The sequence below is a fragment of the Marmota marmota genome, unplaced genomic scaffold, assembly GCF_001458135.2.
Source record: "Marmota marmota marmota unplaced genomic scaffold, marMar, whole genome shotgun sequence".
Taxonomy (NCBI): domain Eukaryota; kingdom Metazoa; phylum Chordata; class Mammalia; order Rodentia; family Sciuridae; genus Marmota; species Marmota marmota.
Genome location: NW_025999932.1, coordinates 389,602 through 407,744, shown reverse-complemented (window position 1 = coordinate 407,744; position 18,143 = coordinate 389,602). Strand labels below are relative to the sequence as shown.

General features: G+C 62.2%; 2 protein-coding genes across 4 annotated transcripts in view; one reads left to right on the top strand and one right to left on the bottom strand.

Moving 5' to 3' along the window:
* Positions 1-4,456: 4,456 nt before the first annotated feature.
* Atp4b (ATPase H+/K+ transporting subunit beta) lies at positions 4,457-14,192 on the bottom strand. 3 transcript variants are annotated; one of them, XM_048800569.1, is made up of 8 exons: positions 13,866-14,170; positions 11,197-11,291; positions 8,647-8,775; positions 7,483-7,596; positions 7,171-7,370; positions 6,231-6,287; positions 5,390-5,491; positions 4,457-5,000 (listed from the first exon to the last, which is right to left on the bottom strand). In XM_048800569.1, the coding sequence occupies exons 1-8, from the start codon at positions 13,973-13,975 to the stop codon at positions 4,839-4,841; spliced, it is 969 nt and encodes a 322-aa protein (XP_048656526.1). In that variant the 5' UTR covers positions 13,976-14,170; the 3' UTR covers positions 4,457-4,838. The 3 variants fall into 3 exon arrangements, with proteins under 3 accessions (XP_048656526.1, XP_015339529.1, XP_048656527.1); XM_015484043.2 differs by lacking the exons at positions 11,197-11,291; positions 13,866-14,170 and adding an exon at positions 9,880-10,000; XM_048800570.1 differs by having other exon boundaries at positions 4,863-5,491; positions 13,866-14,192.
* A 43-nt stretch (positions 14,193-14,235) lies between these two features.
* Grk1 (G protein-coupled receptor kinase 1) overlaps positions 14,236-18,143 on the top strand; it is a 14,183-nt gene continuing 10,275 nt past the window's right edge. The window contains exons 1-3 of the mRNA XM_048800992.1: positions 14,236-16,473; positions 17,432-17,559; positions 17,667-17,953. Of these exons, the coding sequence (XP_048656949.1) occupies positions 15,775-16,473; positions 17,432-17,559; positions 17,667-17,953 (1,114 nt within the window). The 5' untranslated portion in view covers positions 14,236-15,774. The remainder of the gene's footprint in view (positions 16,474-17,431; positions 17,560-17,666; positions 17,954-18,143) is intronic.

Sequence of the window (18,143 nt, the reverse complement as noted above, 5' to 3'; positions counted from 1 at the left end):
CACAACCAGGCAGACCACAGCCACAGGACTCCCCGACTCCACAACCAGGCAGACCCCCCCCACAGGACTCCCCAACAGCGAAGGCGAGTGCCCAAGAAAGTCCCCAGGGCGCCAGCGAGTCTCCACCCATTGGAAGAGGCAGACCCATAAAGTGTTTCACTGACCACAACAGATGAAGTTAGAAATCAGTGACAAGCTGGAAAGTTCACAACAAGATGGGGAAATTAACACATTCTTGACTAATGGAAGTGGGAGCACAGGGAATAGCACATCCTTAGAGACAAATGAAGGCCAAGCGGCATGCCAAGACTGAGGGGCTCAAGCAGGGCCGTGCCAGGGTTCCATAGCTAGAAGCACATTAGAAAGAAGAGAAAGCTCAGGTTAGCAACTTACCTCTGCAAGTTCAGGAACTAGGAGAGGGTCAGGCTAAGCCCAGAGTCAGCCGAAGGAAGGGCACAATTCAAATCAGAACAGAGGTGAATGAAATGGAGAATAGTAAGATACAGAAAGATCCACAAAACCAGGAGGTCATCTGTGAAAAGTCCAACAGAATTGACAAAGCTCTAGCTGGATTACTAGTAGGAAAGAAAAAAAAAGACAGATCAGAAATGCAAGTGGCATTTTTATGGATTCTGTAGAAATAAGGATGTGAGAGAATGCCGTGAACAAGTGTGCAACAAACCTGGAAGCCAGATGAGACGGGCAGCTTCCTAGAAACAAACCCGCCGAGAAGAGAAAAGTCTCTATAAGGAGATTAATTCAGTTCTCCAAATCTCCCAGCAGAGAAAACAGTGTCACCAGTGGTTTTTACCGAATATTCAGAAAATAACACCAGTCCTCAAACTTCTTGAAAAAATATTGAAAGTCAAAGCATGAAAAAGGTATTCCATGCAGGCAGGAGGACCCTCACTGACTCTCCTTGAAGCCAGCGTCACCTGGCTCCCAAAGCCACAAGGGCCCTGCGAGGGAAGGAAGGCTCTGGCCAGTGTGCTTAAGAGCACTGGTATGGGAGACCTCAGTCAGATGCCAGCAGGACAGCAGGACCCCGACCCCGACCTCGACCAAGCAGGACTTCAACGCCAGGGGCTCAGCACGCAGACCCCATCGAGGTAGGGTGCAGTCAGGGCTGCGCAGGGCAGCACGGGCAGTTCCTACCTCCCACACTGTATGGTCAGGGTGCGCATGCTGACTGCAGAAGGAAACCCTTATAAAGTGAAAGTGACACCCGAGTTCTCCCTGGACTTAGCTTACTGCTGCTGGTGGGTGGGTTGGCACGAGCGCAGCCTCGGCAGCCAGGCGGCTCCCGGGGGCGGGCCCAGCCTGCCGCCAATTTCTTCTTCCTTCAGGGTTCTTGTAGAATCCAAAGACTGAGATCCACAGAGCACGATGAGTGTACCAGTAGGATTGACTGACGCTCAAAACTTGTGCAGTAAAAGAAAGGACTCTGAGCGTGTTTCCTCGGAAGGTGTGCCGGTCCCGGGGTTTATATAGCACACACGGCACTGCTAGGGGTCCAGACTCATGCAGATTATGCTGAGGATGTACCAGTGCTATTGGCCCAAACTTAAGCCAGTTGGGTTTGGAAACATTCTAATGCTATTGGTCAGTTCTGGAGTCCTGCTTCCATTCAGGTCTGCCCACTTCCATGTTCTCCTGGCGGGTCAGGAAGTGGGAGGTTGGGGTCACAGGCTGCAGCGTTGTGTTGAGCCTGCTCCTGCAGCAGGCTCTGCGCTGTGCCAGTCCTGGCTGCCCTGCAGTGGCCGTGGGGTGGTCTTGGCCCCCTCAGGGCGCTGAATTGCTGGGCCTGCATGGGGGGCTCCGTGTTGCCATGGGGGTGCTCAACACCCCTTTCCCACCCACCCAGGCCGCCCTCCACCAGTGGTCCCGCTGTGCCGGGAGCTGTATCTAAATGACGTCCGGCGAGGTGGCCAAGACGGAAGGCCTCTGCCTAAGGGCAGGAGGTGGTGCCCACCTCTGCCGCTCTCTTCAGCATGGCGCTGCAGGGTCCAACCAGGACGACCAGAAAGGAGAAACACGATGCCCCTGTTGGGAAGGAGGAAGCAGAGTTTGCCAGTTGCAATGACAGACAGCCTTCTGTGTTGAAGACCCCGAGGCCCCTACAGCGCTGTTAGGAGAGCCACAGAGGGCCACACGCGTGAGCAAGGCATGGCGCTTCTGTGCCTGATGAAGCGGCTGGCAGGAAGCCGGCTGCACAGTACTGTCCCACGTGCCACAGGGGAGAAGGCACGGGCAGGAGGTCTGCAGGACTTGCTGAGAGGGGTCAAGACCAGGGAGAAGAGGCACTGGGTGTCCGGGACTGGACACAGCACTGTGAGTCCGCTTCCCGGGCCTGGTCTTGGGCCACATGCCGCCCTGTTGGAATCCTGGGCTTTGTCTGCCGGAAGTCTCAGGGCTTTGGGAATCCCATGAATCCCCAAGACCATCCTGCAGGAGCAGAGACGGAGAACTTCATTCTTCACTCCTTACTTCAAACCTGCCACAAGCCACCGTCGCCAACGCCCTGACGCCAGCAGGACAGCCAGGACGCCTCGCATCTGAGCCAGCTTCTGACGGAGGTCCCAAGGCGGTCGCAGGGGTGCTGGGGCAGGTGGTCCACAGGCAGGTGCGTGGAGCCCACTCTGTGTGGCCACGCATGGACGTGAGACGGGAGGACAGTGACCACAGCACTGTGAGCTTGTGGATGGATGCTGGTCTGGACAGGATGCCTTCAGCCCAGGTTACCAGGGAGCCACAGGCGGCGGGGAAGTCGGAAAGCCACACCTGGTAGGGCTCAAGGTGGAGAGATAAGCAGACAGACCGACAGACAGGCTCCCCTCCAAGGAAGGGCAGAGGCCAAGAGTCAGCACTGTCATCACCCTGAAAGTGTAAAGTGACATAGAGACACTGCCGCCTGCCACCAGGATGGCTGCTGGCACTGCTCAGCCCAGCGTGGCCACCGCCAAGAGAAGAGGAGGGGGCCTGGCCATGGCTCTGTGGAAGGCTTGGAGCTTCTGGTAGGTGAGCCTAGGGGGCAGAGGACAGGCCGTGGGGTGTGCCCTCAAGCGGGGTTCGACCCCTGCCCCTTTGCTCTGCTTCCTGGCCAGGCACTCCTGCCTGAAGCAGTGGACCCACTGGTCACTTTTCCTTTCCAGGACCTTTCCTCTTGGTAAGTCGCTGTGTCTCGGGTACTTGTTATAGTGGCAGACAGCTGACTGGCACGTGTGTGTGGAGAAGCTGGGTCCTGAGCACCGGTGGGAATGTCACTGCGGAAGACAGATGGCTGCTCTTAGCTACCACCGAGTGCTCTCTGGCGCGCAGCTCCACTTCTGGGTACTCAGGGCAGCTCCCGGCCGGAGCCACACGCCAACCTTCACGCTGTGGTGCTCACGATAGCCTGCACAGGCCTCCGCGACCCCTCCTCGGGAGCTCCTGTGACCCCTGTGTGTGGTGACGGGGCTGGCCGTGGGGCCCAGGGTCTGCAGACTCCTGTCTGGAACCGCTGCCCTCCCTCTGAGTCCAGTCTTCTTCCTGTCAGGGGCCGCCCTCCCTTCTGCCTCTGCTGCAGTCAGGCCTTGGCCACCTGGCTGGCCCCTGTCACCCTGCCCCGTGAGTGTGCAGGAGGTGTGAGCCTCACCTCCTTATTGGAAGGAAACACTCCAATGACAAGTTGACCCCGAGAGGACCTCCCATGCCCAGAGTCCAGCCGCCCAGCACAGCGTCGCTGGAGCTCAGATGGCAGGACGTGGCCCGGCACCCGAGGGCCGAGCCGGAGTCCCACAGGAGCCTCTGAGCCGTGCTCCGGAGGGCTCTGCCCTGAGGCCTCCCCAAGCAGCCACGGGACCCCTTCGTCCGTCACCTTGTTCCTGGTACTGAGGGGCCTGCTGTGTTCTCTGCCCTGGCTGCCCCACCCTGCCCTTCCTGTGAGGGGCACCTGGGGGGCCAGGCTGTTCTGAGACCTGGACACAGTGAGTCAGTCTCCGTGATCCCACACACTCGCAGCGGGCAGTGCAGGCGTCTGGTCCCGCCCAGTCAGCCTCGCGGGAGACCCGAGGTTGGGGGCTTCGTGGCTGTGTGTGCAGGGTGGCATTCAGTGCCGCCTGCTGCAGCTCTCCTTGCAGCGGGCGCCATGGGGCTCGGCCCTGGGCCTCGCATGGCTGCTGGAGGAGGTCTGCCTGTGGGCTGCACCATCTCAGGTTTCTGTGAAGGGGTCAGTTTTGGAGGAGGAATCATCCAGGGAAGCTGACCAGTGCCCAGGTGACCTGGCTTCTTGACGCCCGGTTATGGGCTCCTGACTCCCTCTCCTGCCTCCCTCCGACGCCAGCCTCCCAGGCGGCCCCTCAGCAGGCCTGCGTCTTTTCCCTGGGCTGAAGTTCAGCTTTGAAAGGGGTTTTCCCAGAAGGAAGCATTTGATTTTAGTCCGTTTTTCTCCGTGTCAGGACAGAGGGACTGTTTTAGGTAGAGTGAGAGTCACTTGAACATGCTTTATTTTTACAGCTCGAGACTTGCATTCTTAGGAGCGAGAGTTCCGAGGCACGTACGTGAGCATCCCCACGGCAGTGCCTTGTAGCTGACAGCACACCGGGGCTGCTTCCTGCTGAACACCAACAGGCCCAGGGGGAGGTGCTGTTCGTGAGGGTGAGGCATGACCTCCCAGGCCTCACCCCCCCGCCACTTGAGCCTCCACCACAGCCTCCAGTTCCCTCTGGCACAGGGTGAGCCTCAGCGGGAACAGCAGCAACCCCTGTGGGTCACAGGAGCGCCTCTCCAGCAGCCCAGAGCAGCAGGGTCGCAGGTGACCTGCGGGGCCAGGGAGGTAGGCCTGGAGCCCAGTGGCTGCCTCACTCCTGGATTCTGAGTTTGAATTCCACCTTCCCTTCGTAGGGGTCATGGGGGTTGTCGAAGGTCACGTGCTCCGCGAGAATCTTGCACACGATGACGACCTCTGTGTTGGTGGGGACGTTGAGCAGCTTTGCTGCCACCAGAGGGTTGCTGTAGTGGGGCTGGAGTGGAGGCCAGGGGTGAGATGTTGAGAACCCCGTGGTACCAAAAGCCCAGCCAGGCAAGCGCTGGTGGGGGCGGGGTGACCCGGAACTCCTCCCCCACGGTCCCCATGCTGGTCTGGAGGGACACAGTGTGGGCTAACTGTGGCCAGAGCTGCCTGCAGCACAGAGGGGACGCTCTGAGCGGTACGTGCGGTGGGAGGGGCTCTGAGCGCTGTGCTGTCAGGGAGTTGGACACGCGTGTCTCTGCGTCATCACGAGCATGCTGTTTGGGGGTTGGCAGGCCGTGGACAGGATTGGCACGTCACGGTCTTTGCTTGGGTTTTAGAGGAGAACGGTCACGCTTTTCTTTGGGGCCACTGCAGGCTGCGGAGCGAGGCCATACCTACCTGGGCTTTCTTCCCGTAGTAGGGGAAGTAGTGCAGGCTGAAGGTGCCGTTGGGTGGGTAGTAGGCCACCTGCAGGGGCCCCGCACCCCGGGGGGGCCCGCCCTGTGGGGAGAGCCAGGGCTGAGTTGGGTGCCGGCTGGTGCCTGTGCACAGGACCACCTGCTGTCACGGGCCCCACGGCTTTCACGTGCCTGCCCGGGTGTCCTGGCAGTGACGGGGGCTGGCTTGGAGTTGGTGGCCACGCCTCCTTGCGGCACATGTTGGGCTTGTTGGGGGAGCTCAGGCTCGTCAGAGAGCGAATGGGGGCCCATGGCCCGTGTACTCCCAGCCGGCCCACGCCAGGCCTGCACCACTCAGGAGAAAGCCCCAGCAGACTGCCCCCCACCCCCCCACCGCAAGGACAGAGGGCCTCGCTGGACGCCACCTGGGGCCACCTGGTGGGACGTGTCCTGTCGGTGGGCCGAAGGCCGCATGTGGACCTCTTGGGCAGCTCAGTGCTAAAAGCAAACCCTAGAATATGTCAGTGGCAGTAGTTTTGGGAAAAAATCTGGGATTTTCCCGAGCGTCCTGCCAATCCCCCGGCAGCCCCATACTGGCCTGATTGAATGGCCATGGCTTTTAGGGACCTGAAAAACTTTTGTAAATAATCCAGTAAGAGGACAAGGCGATATGGTACAATGTGGTCTCTCCAGACTGGGGCACCTTGAAGAGCTGGTGAGATGTCGCAGATGCCCCGCAGGCCACAGTGAGGGGCCGCACCTCACCCTGCGCTCGCACCACAGGCCTGGCCGTGGGCAGCTGCCTGGGCGTGTCCCCATGAGCCTCCAGTGGCGATACTTACCAAGAAAGTGCAGTCCACTCGGGGGGCCGTGTCGTTGCTGGGCAGGAACCTGACAATCTGGAAGGAGAGGTGTGTGTGCCCTGTGTGGGCGGTGCCGTGGCTGCCGCCCCTCTGAGGAGCCCGTGCAGGTCACCCGCACACTCAGAGCCAGGCCCCAGGTGCAGGGGTCGGAGTGGGACTGAGTCCTGGTCAGGCCACGTGTGGCCTCAGTGTGGTGTGGGTGGGTGGCTGAGCAGCAGGCCTCAGGCCTGCGGCTGGCTTCTTCCGGCCCACACTCGAGGCCCCTCAGGACGTGCACACCTGCCCCCGGCACCTGCCCCAGCCCCAGCCGCCCCTCCTGAGCTCTGGGCAGGATCTGCCACTGATGGAATGCAGCTGCTGTGGTCCCAAGGGAGCCTGGGCACGGTCCTCCTGCTAGGCAGCTCTGGGGACACTCTGGCCAGCCACAGGTTCCCGTGATGGGTACCGTGCCCAAGTGTACAGCTCCCTCAGGGCACTGCCGAGAGTCCCAGTGGCCGGCCAGTCTCTGGATCGGTGATCTTGCCCCTTTGCCTGGCCAGTTGCTGCCCGTAGGCCTCAGCCTCCACGTCACCCCCATTGTCCCGCCAGGCCAGCTGCATTCTGCACTCCGCTGTCGGCCCGTGTCTGTTCTCACAGGCAGGAGGGATGGCCCCAGCCTTGGACACCATTCCCAGCCCCAGCACCTCCCACTGTGCTGAGCGGAGGGCCCCTCTGTGCCCGACCCTGGGGGTCCCTGATCCTGGTGGAGGCTCCTGGCCCCTCCCAGCCCCTGCCTGGCCCTGGCGTCCCCTTAACTGAGCAGGTGGCTTAACTCATGGTCAAGAGTCTAGGGTGAGGGGACAAGCCCGGCGCAAAGGGCCGGGGCAGACCCAGGCTCGGCCTCTTGCCGAGGCAGAGGAGGCCAGCCCTCGAGGCTCACCCTGTTCATCTTAATGATGAAACACGGCTTTCCTTCCCCAAAGCCGAAGTCGGGGTCCGGCCGGCCGGAGCAGTTCTGCAGCATGTCTGTGGTGAACTTGCAGGAGAACTTGGTGTGGTTGGGAGCCCTGAAGCTCTCCTGGAAGAAGTACTGCTCAGAGGTGCAGTCCACGTTGTCCTGCTGGGCCGCGGGGGAGTAGCCTGGGGGAACAGGGGCCTGCCAGCGCCGTCCGGCCTCCGCCTTCTGGAGCCAGAGCCCAGCCCTGAGGACTTCCGTGGAGAGTGGGGAACGGGCGAGGGCCGTCCCGCCTACCTGCCAGGAAGCTGTGGAGGCTGTGTGTGAGGCCCGCCCAGGAGCTGCGGTCGGAGACGTTGTAGCAGATCTGTAGCCCTCTGTCCCCGTACACGTCCGGCCTCAGGGTCACCCCTGGGGAGAGAGCGCCACGGTGTCTCCCGGAGCCCTGCCACGCGGGGTCCAGCCTTGCACAGAGTGGTTGGAGGCAAGTCCAGCCTGGGAGACTGGGGCAGGCTGGGCTCAGGGCAGGGCCTCTCCCGGGAAGGAAGCCACAGCCAGGCTCCCGATGGAGACTCGGGGGCTCTGAGGACACGTGGCCCTGGGACCCCTGCCTGAGAGCCAGGAGGAGCACGGCTGCTGTGAGGTGGGGCCTGTCCCAGGAAGGTCCAGAGCCTGGCCCCGAGGAGCAGGTGGCTGGCAGGACTGAGCTCAGTCACACGGCCGTCACTGTCATGGGCTCAGGGAAACTGCATCTCAACACACAGACACCTTCTCTGGTCCGGCTCAGTTCCCAGGTTGTGTGGGTGGGAGAGTAGGAGTCAAAGCCAAAGCCGTCCTCGCGGCCACGGGTACTACACGTCCTCAAGCACCCTCCTTCCCGGCCTGCGGGGGCTCACCTCGCGCTCTGGGCCACCCCCATGCTCCCCCATTTCCAAGGCTGCTGAAAACCCCTTTCCTGGCCTCTGGCTCTGGCCACGGCACCACAGAACTTGCTGGTGCACAGTGTCCACCTTGGCAGCCTGCTCCTGTCTACGTGAGAAGAGGCTGGGCTGTTTCTGGGCATTGGAAGGCAACAGCTCTACCTGGTTTGAAGTGAAAACCTTCGGAGCATCTTAGGGAACCACTGGCACTTCCTCCTCGGCCCGCGCAGCCAGGCCCACCTCTCCCTCATCCTCTGGGCATGTGGGGTGTCCCACTCTGCCCTCTCCAAGTCCTTCCTCCCTTGTCTCCAGGCCCTGCCAGGTTCCTCCTGTGTCCTCCCAGCGACGTCCTGCAGGCTCGTGGGCAGGGCCAGCCAGCGAGAGCGCTGTCCTCCTCTCTGACAAGTGCTGTTGTGATGTTAAAGCTGAAGCCACGTCGACTTTGAGATCAGATCTGTCGCTCACGGAGAAAGCTGAGCCATCCCTGCCACCGCCCGCGGGCGGTGGAGCACGGCTCAGGGCTGTGTCCTTCTGCGCTTACCTGGTGACTTTAGCTGGTCCTGGTAGTCAGGTGTGTACGGGTCAATGGTCTGCATCAGGACGTAGAGGCACAGGGCAAAGAGCCCCGTCATGACCACGTAGAAGGCCACGTAGTACAGGCTGATCCACACTGCAGGAGAGTGGGGCAGGAGAGGGGTCAGGAGAGTGGGGTCTGACTCCAGGGGTGGGTGGCCACCCTGTCTCCAGCAGGGCTGGCACCGCAGAGCTGCCGGGGTCCCATGGGGACACTCCTGGCCAGCAGAGCCTCACCAGGGAGGTCAGGTCCTGAAGGATGCTCAGGGCTCACTCTGTGGGGAGCTCAAGAGCCACCAGCAGGGCATCCCTGGGTGGCTTTGGGCAGGCCTGTTGGCAGCGAGGGCATTCTGTCCCCTGCAGTGGGTGGGAGGCCACCTGGACTTTTTTTTCCCCATCTCCAAAGGAAGGGTGTCGGCACCCACTGTGGCCATGAGGGAGGGAGGGACTGCGGCCTGCCGGCCTCACCCTGCAGCGTCTGGCTCACAGAGCGGAGGGCAGCCTCTGGGGAGCAGGAGGCCTCTGGGGACCCTGGCTTCCTGCTGAGGGGCAGGGTCTACACAGATAGGGACCCCCATGGCAAACAGGACCCTGGGGACCGAGGGAAGGGCGCCTCGGGGGGCAAGACACCAGGCCTGTTCTCGGGCCCCGGGTTTAAAGGCCGTACCAGCGAGCAGAGTGGAAAGGAGCCCCGGCCTCCAGGGTCACGAGAGCCAGGCCACTCACTAGGGAAGGGGGAAGCCAGCGAGCACAGAGAAGTGCCGGCAGGCCTGACGGAGGCTCCCAGGGGAGGGGCAGCTCCAGGGCCAGGGCGAACGCCGGGGATGTCACGGTCACCCACAGGCTGGGGCCAGTGACACGCACAGGTCAGGCCTGAGAGGGCGACGTGTGACGAGGGGTGTGATGAAGAACAGGCAGACACCCGCCCCTGAGTGCCCACTGGGAGAGCCCCCTCCCCGTGGGTGCCGCAGGGGCTCTGTCCCCCCTGCTGGGGCCAGCTGGGCTGGCCGCATGCCCTCCCTCCAGCAGGGTCCTGTGTGAGCGCCCACCTGGCTGTCCAGGGCCACTGCTGCGTCCCACCAGAACCCGGCAGCCACAGCCTCTCCTGCAGTCTGGTCCTCCTGGCCAGTGGTCTTCTGCCCCCTTCCCACACCACCCTGGACGGGCGCCCTGAGCAGCGCCCCGCCGGGCCCTCACGTACCCCACCGGATCGGGGTGCGGCCCAGCATCTGCCCCGTGTCGGGGTTCCAGCAGTAGTTCTGGAACTCAGCCATGCGCTGGCTGCAGGACTTTTTCTCCTGCAGCGCGGCCATGTCCCTGGTGATGCCAGCTCCTGCTGAGACGGGCAGTGGCCCTGCGGTCTTATAGTCTCCTGGGTGTCAGAGGCACCAGGAGGCCTTATCAGCTCTCCAAACACGGGGCTGCTCCCCAGGCGCTCCCCTGCTATCACGCCTCCTCCCTGTCCCAGGCACCTGGGTGGCCCCCAGGACACCCTTGGGGTGCCCTTGGCAGGCACTGCTCTGATAGCCATCAAGGGCACGTCTCCCTCAGGAGGCAACACTCAGAGCAGCGGAGGCCAGGCCAGGCCTGGGCACAGCCCTCCACTCACGGGCTTGCTGCCTCCAGTGGCCTGGCAGGGAGGGCGGCCTCCTGCCTGTGGAGCTGGACTGGGCCCCGAGGCCCCGAGGCCCCGAGGCTCCGGGTCATGGAAGCACCCCCAGCTGTGGCATCTGCAGCTGCCTCCCAGCAGGCGGTGTGGCCATGTGGGGCAATTCTCATGCTCTCAGAGCCCATGAGGACAGTTGGGGGTGCAGGTGTGGGTGTGAAGGGGCCACATGTGGAGGGCAGAAAGCCCGATGCTGCCCAGCTGAGACTGCCCATGAGACGGAAGAGCTCCGGGGCGACCCCGTGGGTCTACCTGGACTCCTGTGGTGACCTAATGAACCACCCTGTGCCTGACCTCAGGCCCTGTGCCCACTGCTGACTCGGAGCCTCAGGGTAGTGCTGTGTGGACTGAGGCTCTGGGAGGCAGTCCAGCCCTCACAGCCTGTGGGTGCTGGGATCTTTGTGGCCATTGTCTCCAGACGAGGTCCTTTCTGGAGGCCTGAGTTGTGTGAACAGCACCTCTGAGGTCAGGACAGCCTCTGCACACGCCCCTTAGACCTCAGCAGGTTCCCCGCAACGTTTCTGAGAGCCTGGCTCTGGGCTCGGATGACGGGGACCTCGTGCCCACCCTGCTGCCCCGTCTCTGGCTGGCCTAGTGCAGAGTCAGGGCTCTGGCCACCACCCAGTGGTGTCAGTGGAGACCACACGAGGAGCCCGAATTCCCACCTGCCTAGTTCACAAGGAGGACCTGGACGTGTACCTGTGCACAGTCCTGGCCAAGCCCCTTGTGATGCCCGAGTCAGAGATGACCAGACCGAACAGAGGAGCCAGTGACCTGGGAGGTGAGGTTTCAATAGGTGATGGCTTGTCACTCTGAGAACCAGGAGGGTGAAAAGGAAAGTGCCATCTGTACCTGCCAACGTCAGGCAACGGGCGTGAGATCGATGGACCTGGATGACCAGTCCACAGCAACGACAGACAGGCCCATGGCCAGGAAAACTGGGACACCTGAGGAAAGACAAGGGAACAGGGACACTGCAGAGGACAAAGTGGACCTGTGACCCCCGTGGCCACCACTGAGTCAGAGCCTGCAGGATCCGCCACGCCCTGCAGCCCCTGGAGCCTGCTGCACGGGCCCAGGCCTTCAGCACAGGACCTGGGGGAGACTCCAGGGCCAAACCAAGCAGGAGAAACAGAAGAGACGCCAGTGGACGTGAAACAGAGAGTGGTGGAGGGCGTCCATGAGACAAAGGCTGCTCCTTTGACCAGATCAATAGGGTTGACAAACGCCTCGTAAGAGAGGAGACACTGTCACCAGGGTCAGGAGTGAGAGGGGTGTCACCCAGCTCCTGCATGGGGATTGGACTCAGGGGCCCTCGACCCTCAGGTGGCCCTATTTTCTATTTTATTTAGAGACAGGGTCTCACTGAGTTGCTTAGTGCCTCGCTTTTGCTGAGTCTGGCTTTGAACTTGCATCCTCCTGCACCAGCCTCCCCAGCTGCTGGGGTGACAGGCGGGCGCCCCCACAGCTGGCAACACCCATTCTTCACTCTATCTTCTAGAAAATAGAGGGCAAGAGATACTTCCCAACCCAACTTAAGACCAGTGTTAGCCGGATCCTAAAACCAGATAACAGACAAGTGGCGGTGGACCAGTGGCCCTCGGGAACAAGGACACAAATGTCCTTTAAAATGTGGGCAACTAGACATGAATTGGCGTGAACACACTTTATATAAAGATGTGAAAAATTGTGCTCTCTATGTGTAATAAGAATTGTAATACATTCCGCTGTCGTGTATTTAAAAAATAAAATCAATAAAAAAATAAAAATAAAATGTGGGCAACTGAATCCAACAATGTGTAAAAGCACACTCCGTGTTCAAGTGGGATGCCAAGCGGGTTTGACGTAGAGAAATCGATCCAAGAAACAGCACATTTACAGGACAGAGAGAGAGTCCCATGACTGTGTCCATTGATGAGGACGAGCATCTGACTGCACTCAGCCCCCGAGACAGGAAGCCACGTGGGAGCAGGGAGTCCACTCAGTTTGACTAAAAGCATCAACCCACGCCTCAACAGGAGGGGGAGCAGGTGGGCTTGCTTGCCCCAGGCGGGGCCGCCACAGGGCACCCGCTGACCGCCTCCCACTCAGCTTTGCACCGAGGTTCTTGTCAGCACAGCGGACGGGGAGGAAAGGAGAGCATTCGGGGGCAGGAGACCCGCTGCCCCGTCCGCAGGCGCGCTGGCACATGGAGGGGACTGCCGATCAGTGGTGGGGCCAGGTTGCCAGACTCCAGACCAATGTAAAGAGCCAGCTGTGTCTGCAGGGTAAGAAACAGGCATGTGCACGCTAGAATGAAAGTGCAGAGCCGTTACAGGGCTCCAGCCGGAAGGACACCAAGGTGCCGATCTGGCAAGACGCGAGCACGACGGAGGTGACACCCTCTGGGTGGGCGAGGAAGTGAGGTCGGACTCCTGGAGGCCCAGGTCCCAGCTCAGTAGAGACGCAGATGCTCCCCAGTCAATTATACAGGCCTAAAACAACTTATCAACGTACAAGCAAGAAGCCAGGTGTGGGGGCGCACACCTGTGATCCCAGCAGCTCGGGAGGCTGAGGCAGGAGGACCTCAAGTTCAAAGCCAGCCTCAGCAAAATGAGGTGCTGATCAACTCAGTGAGACTCTGTTTCTAAAAAAAATACAGAAACTAGGGCTGGGATGTGGCTCAGTGGTCGAGGGTCCCTGAGTTCAATCCTTGTTATCCCCGCTCACACTCACACACAAAATCCAAGCAAGATCACTTTGGAGATAGAGACGGGAATCATTCTAGAATTTATACAGAAAGCCAAAGGATCTAGAATAGGTCGGATATTTTCTTCTACTTTCTGAAGAGTTCTTTGAAATATAGTGGGAGGATAGGTCTGCCCAGCTCCAGAGCTGGTTACAGCCCCAGTGACCAGGACTGTGTCCTGAGGCCAGGGGAGGTGCAGCTCAGGGTGGACAGACCCAGGCAAATGCGCCCCACCGACTCCTGCAGAGGTGCAGGGGACATCCGAGGCATGGAATAGCCTTGCTCCAGGTGCAGGCAGCTGGGCCTGTAGCAGACACTGGACCCCCCAGCCTCACGCCTTGCCCACACGAAGCCCCTGGGCCACGAACTCTAGGTGAAACGTCAGGAAGAGACACGGGAGGGTCTTCAGGAGCCATGGCTGGGGGAGTCGGGCTGGACACCAGGCCCAGCCTGTGAGAAGGAACGTGGGCCACGTCTGCTCGGTGAGCCTACGTAAGGAGACCACAGAGGCAGCGGCCGGGAGGAGACCTGGAAACCACACGCTGACAAGGGACCTGCCCGGGACACAGAAAGTGGACCCTCCAGGTGGAAGCGAGGGCATGCACAGAGGACACCAGCACGAGCCCTCAGGAAGTGCAGGTCGAAGCCACCAGGGCCACCAGCACCTGCAGGACTCTGAGGAGGCAGAGCTCCTGTGGCCATGAGGGAGGCCTGGTGGGCGGCCCCGGTGGGCCGCTGCCCAGAGAGCAAACACCCCTGCCACATGACCCGAGTGACACTCAGGGACACTCACCATGTCCACAGCGGCTCCTCTCGGGCAGCTGAACACTGCGGGTCGAGCAGGCCTGCTCTGGGTCCAGGGGTCTGTCGTACACGCCGACCTAGATGGCCCCCCAGAGCCATGTGAGTGCAGAGCTGGTCTGGGGGCCACTGTGTGAATCCACGCAGAGAGCATCCTCGAAATGCCCAAGTGCCTCAGACTGGTGGTCCACGGGGTGGGCAGGGCAGGCGTGTGGCCACCGAGGCAGTACAGGTTCCTGCTGCCCTGCTGTGCTGTGCTCCGGGCTTCTCTGTGGTTCCTGCCACGGCTGCCAATCAGCAGTCACTACCGACCAGAGGGTCAATGGAGAAAGGACTTCCAGAGACCAGGAGTTTGGCCTCGAGGCACAGCTGCCCCTTTCGGCCACGTCTGCTAGGTCCAAGTCACCCTGGGGCAGCAGGAACCTGCCGTCATCCTGGGTGCTCTGTGGCTGAGCAAGGGGCAGCGGGTCCTTTCCATAGGACACCTCTGTGCTCACCTCTAGTGCAGTCCTCTCCCTCAGCCCTGGGTCTCATGTGGGCCATGACATGGGAGTCCCCTGGGAGCCCCCAGAGATGCGGGTCTGCACCGGCCAGGCCCACCAACATGGGACGCTCCTGCAGGGTCTCTGGGTGACTGTCCTGGCTCGGACACCGGGGCAAAGGCAGCAGAGGCCACCCGTACTAACAATACCATGAGAACCCTGTCCCCTCTGACCCTGGTGACGGGAAGGCGTTAAAGTGGTTGGCCCAAGGTCACCTCCTCCTAGGGGGCAGGGCTGACCTAGTGCAGTCTCCCGGGGACGACACGATGCTGTTCACCTCAAATATTTACTCACTAGCACCTGCCGCAGTCCTGCCGGAGGCCATGGGGACGTGGCCGCCCAGCCGGGAGGTTCCCGAGGACTGGCGGGCAGCACCCCCGCCCACCTGCACGAGGCGGGCTGACCACACAGTCCTCCGGCCTCCCTGGGCGTGGGCACTCTCTCTTCCTGGCCTTGTCCCCTGCCCTCTGTAAGTGGAACAACCGCTCTCTGTCTCCTTCTGCAAGCCACGCTGAGCCCTGTTGTAGGCTGGGACCCCGAGGAGCCTGCCCCTGGAGCTGGGGGCTGCCTGTCCTCCCAGGAGGACCTGGCCCGCCCTTGTGTGTCCCAGCTACGTCTCAAGGTGTCCCAGGGCGCCCTCCCTGAGTCAGCTGTGCCCACCTGGGGCCTGGGTGTGCCCCTGGTGTGCCGCTGCCCAGGTCCCTGCCTCGCCCGTCCTCTCCCGCCTGACTCGGGCTGTGCCTGGGCGGCTCAGAGTCTCCGGCTCCCTGGCTGGCGTCACCTGAGCAACCCTGCTGAGGAGAAAGTGACCTGGAGCTGACCGCTCGGTGTGCCGTGCCCTCACCCCTGGACACCCCTGGACAGCTCTTGTGGGGTTCTCCTCTCTCAGTTCCTAATGGCTGGAGGTTTGCTTCTTGCTGTAATTTCCTTAGAATAAAAATGGATGACCGGCCATCCTCACAGAGGACACCTCCACTGACTCCCTGACCTTGCTGGCCAGGGTCCCACGAGGACAGGCGCAGCCCCCTGGGGCCTGGGTTTGTCCTTCCTGTGGGAAACACAGGTGTCTGGCTGCAGGGGGCTGAGCTGCCCCTGGCTGATCCGCTTTGGGGCAGCTTAGGGGATGTCTTTTTCTGGACCTGATAGCCACCCCCAAGGTGCCCTCCCTGCCCCGGGGCTGGGATTTAGTCAGTGCTGTGTCAGCCCCGGCTCCTCCTGGGCGTCCACACCACTGCTGGGAGCTCTTCCTGGTCCCCCAAGGGCAGGAGCCGGCCGCAGGCCAAGGGCAGCGAGTGGCGCCAAGGGCCTGGCCTTGGCTGATGTCTCCTCAGGCCTGAGCAGGCAGGAGGCAGCGCCAGGATGGACTTTGGGTCTCTGGAGACCGTGGTGGCCAACTCTGCCTTCATCGCTGCCCGGGGCAGCTTTGACGGGAGCAGCGCCCCGTCTTCCAGGGACAAGAAGTACCGGGCCAGGCTCCGGCTGCCCCCGCTGTCCAAGTGCGAGGGCCTCCGGGACAGCCTCGACTCGGAGTTCCAGAGTGTGTGCCGGGAGCAGCCCATCGGCAAGCGGCTCTTCCAGCAGTTTCTGAGGGCTGACCAGAGGCACGAGCCGGCTGTGGGGCTCTGGCTGGACATTGAGGACTATGACACGGTGGAGGGTGACCTGCGGCCGCAGAAGGCACAGAGCATTGTGGCCACGTACCTGGACCCCCAGGCCGAGCTCTTCTGCAGCTTTCTGGATGAGGGGACCATGTCGAAGGTGAAGGGGGCGGCCGAGGGGGGCCAGGATGGGCTCTTCCGGCCGCTGCTGCAGGCCACGCTGGAGCACCTGAGCCAGGCCCCCTTCCAGGAGTACCTGGGCAGCCTGCACTTCCTGAGGTTCCTGCAGTGGAAGTGGCTGGAGGCCCAGCCTGTCGGGGAGGACTGGTTCCTGGACTTCAGGGTCTTGGGGAAGGGTGGCTTTGGGGAGGTGTCTGCCTGCCAGATGAAGGCCACCGGCAAGATGTACGCCTGCAAGAAGCTGAACAAGAAGCGTCTGAAGAAGAGGAAGGGGTACCAGGTGGGCACGGCGACCAGCGGCAGGGCCTGCTCTCGTGGTCCAGATGGAGGCTGCAGGCCCTGGAGGACCTGCCAAGCTGCCCGCTGCCCTCGCCGCTGGTCCCGGGGCCTGTGGTCCTTCCTGGGTTCCTGGCCGGTGGACCCTGCCTGTCAGGGATTGCTCTCTGGAGTCGGCCCCATCTGGAAGCTCAAAGCCCGCTTACGCTGCAGCAGGGGAGGTGCTGGGGAAGGAGGCCGGGCTCTGAGGGAGGCCGGGCTCTGTGAGCCACACGTCTCTCAGACTGGCCTGGCCCGGGGCTGGGGTGCGGGGTTGGCCTCCTGAGAGGACAGGAGTCAGCGTCTTGCCGACTCCTCTGCTGGCACCAGAGTGTCCAGCCAGGCAGGGTCAGTGGGAGCTGCTCAGCCTAGAAGGACGCAGCTGTGAGCTGGACGTGACCACTCCCAGGGTGGTCCGTGGCAATCTTGAAAGGGCAGTTCATGCCAGGCCATTCGTGTCTAACCCTGGCTTTAGCCTCCTGAGGGTCTTGCTGCAGGCTGAGGCGAGCCCGGCCCGTCTTGCCCTGCACCCCGATGCCCCCCCCCCCCGTGGTCTCAGGACAAAGCCAGACAGAGGAGCAGAGCTCTCTGGGCAGAGGCGGGCAGGACGGGGCAGGGCGGGGCAGGGGAGCTGGCTGGACCCAGGAAGCACTGAGAGGGAGACCAGCACCGCGGCAGGGAGATGGCGGTCGGCTGGGTGGTGGGACCCCCTTGGCTGGAGATGCCCCAGAGGCGCCAGGCCCAGTCCGAGATGGCTTCTCATGCCTGTCCCCCTGAGTGCTGGGTGTGTGGAAAGGGTCTCAAGGTACTTCAATTGCTTCTGAAACTGGGCACACAGTCCTGCATGAGTCTGGCCTGTGACCACTGGTGCAGGCGGCCTGGGCCCCTCCACATGCCTCTGGTTTCCCTCCTCTGCCCTCCAGGGCGCCATGGTCGAGAAGACCATCCTGACCAAAGTGCACAGCAGGTTCATCGTCTCTCTGGCCTATGCTTTCGAGACCAAGACTGACCTCTGCCTGGTGATGACCATCATGAATGGAGGTGACGTAAGGTAAAGGGCCGTCCAGTCTGGTGGCCCGCGAGCTGAGCACATCTGCTGGGGCCCCATCAGAAGCCCCTCTGTCCTCCAGAGCTGGTGCCTGTCTCAGCCCACACCAGGACAGCAACCCCCAGTGGCCCTGGCCAGGCTGGTCATGGGTGCCTCCTGGTTCTGCTCCCTGACCTGGTGCTGGGAGCTGAGGCCGCCCGAGGGCCTCGCACCTCACACCTCACCAAGGGCTGGTGCGTGGTGATCGACGCCCTTGGTGCCCGCCCGGGAGGGAGCGGCCAATGTGGGCTGGCGGTGCCGCCACTAGCCCAGCAGCATGTGCGCCCTGACCCGTCCCTGGGCGACTCTGAGGCCAGCTGGGCTCCCAGGAAGGTCGGGGGCCAGGGCCTGGAGCTTGGTCTGGGCCTTGGTGTCCTCGTCTGTGAAACGGGACCCATGCCCAGGACACGCTGTCCTGGACCCGGCCTGGGCCGGCCCTGGAGCCGCGGGGGCCCTGGCTGGGAGGCCCACACTGCCTCCTGCACCCGCCCTCACACCAAGGGCCCTTCTCTCTGGCTGCTTGGGTTCCAGTGAGGGACGTGAGGGCC

Bases quoted from the DNA above. Each gene is read 5' to 3' on its own strand.
- Atp4b (XM_048800569.1), bottom strand. From the start codon at position 13,975: ATGGCTCTGGGGGGCCATCTAGGTCGGCGTGTACGACAGACCCCTGGA. The intron at 11,292-13,865 runs GTGAGTGTCCCT...GTCTTTCCTCAG, and splicing joins GAGGAGCCGCTGTGGACATG to GTGTCCCAGTTTTCCTGGCC. The intron at 6,288-7,170 runs GTGAGCCTCGAG...CTCTCCTTCCAG, and splicing joins TCATCATTAAGATGAACAGG to ATTGTCAGGTTCCTGCCCAG.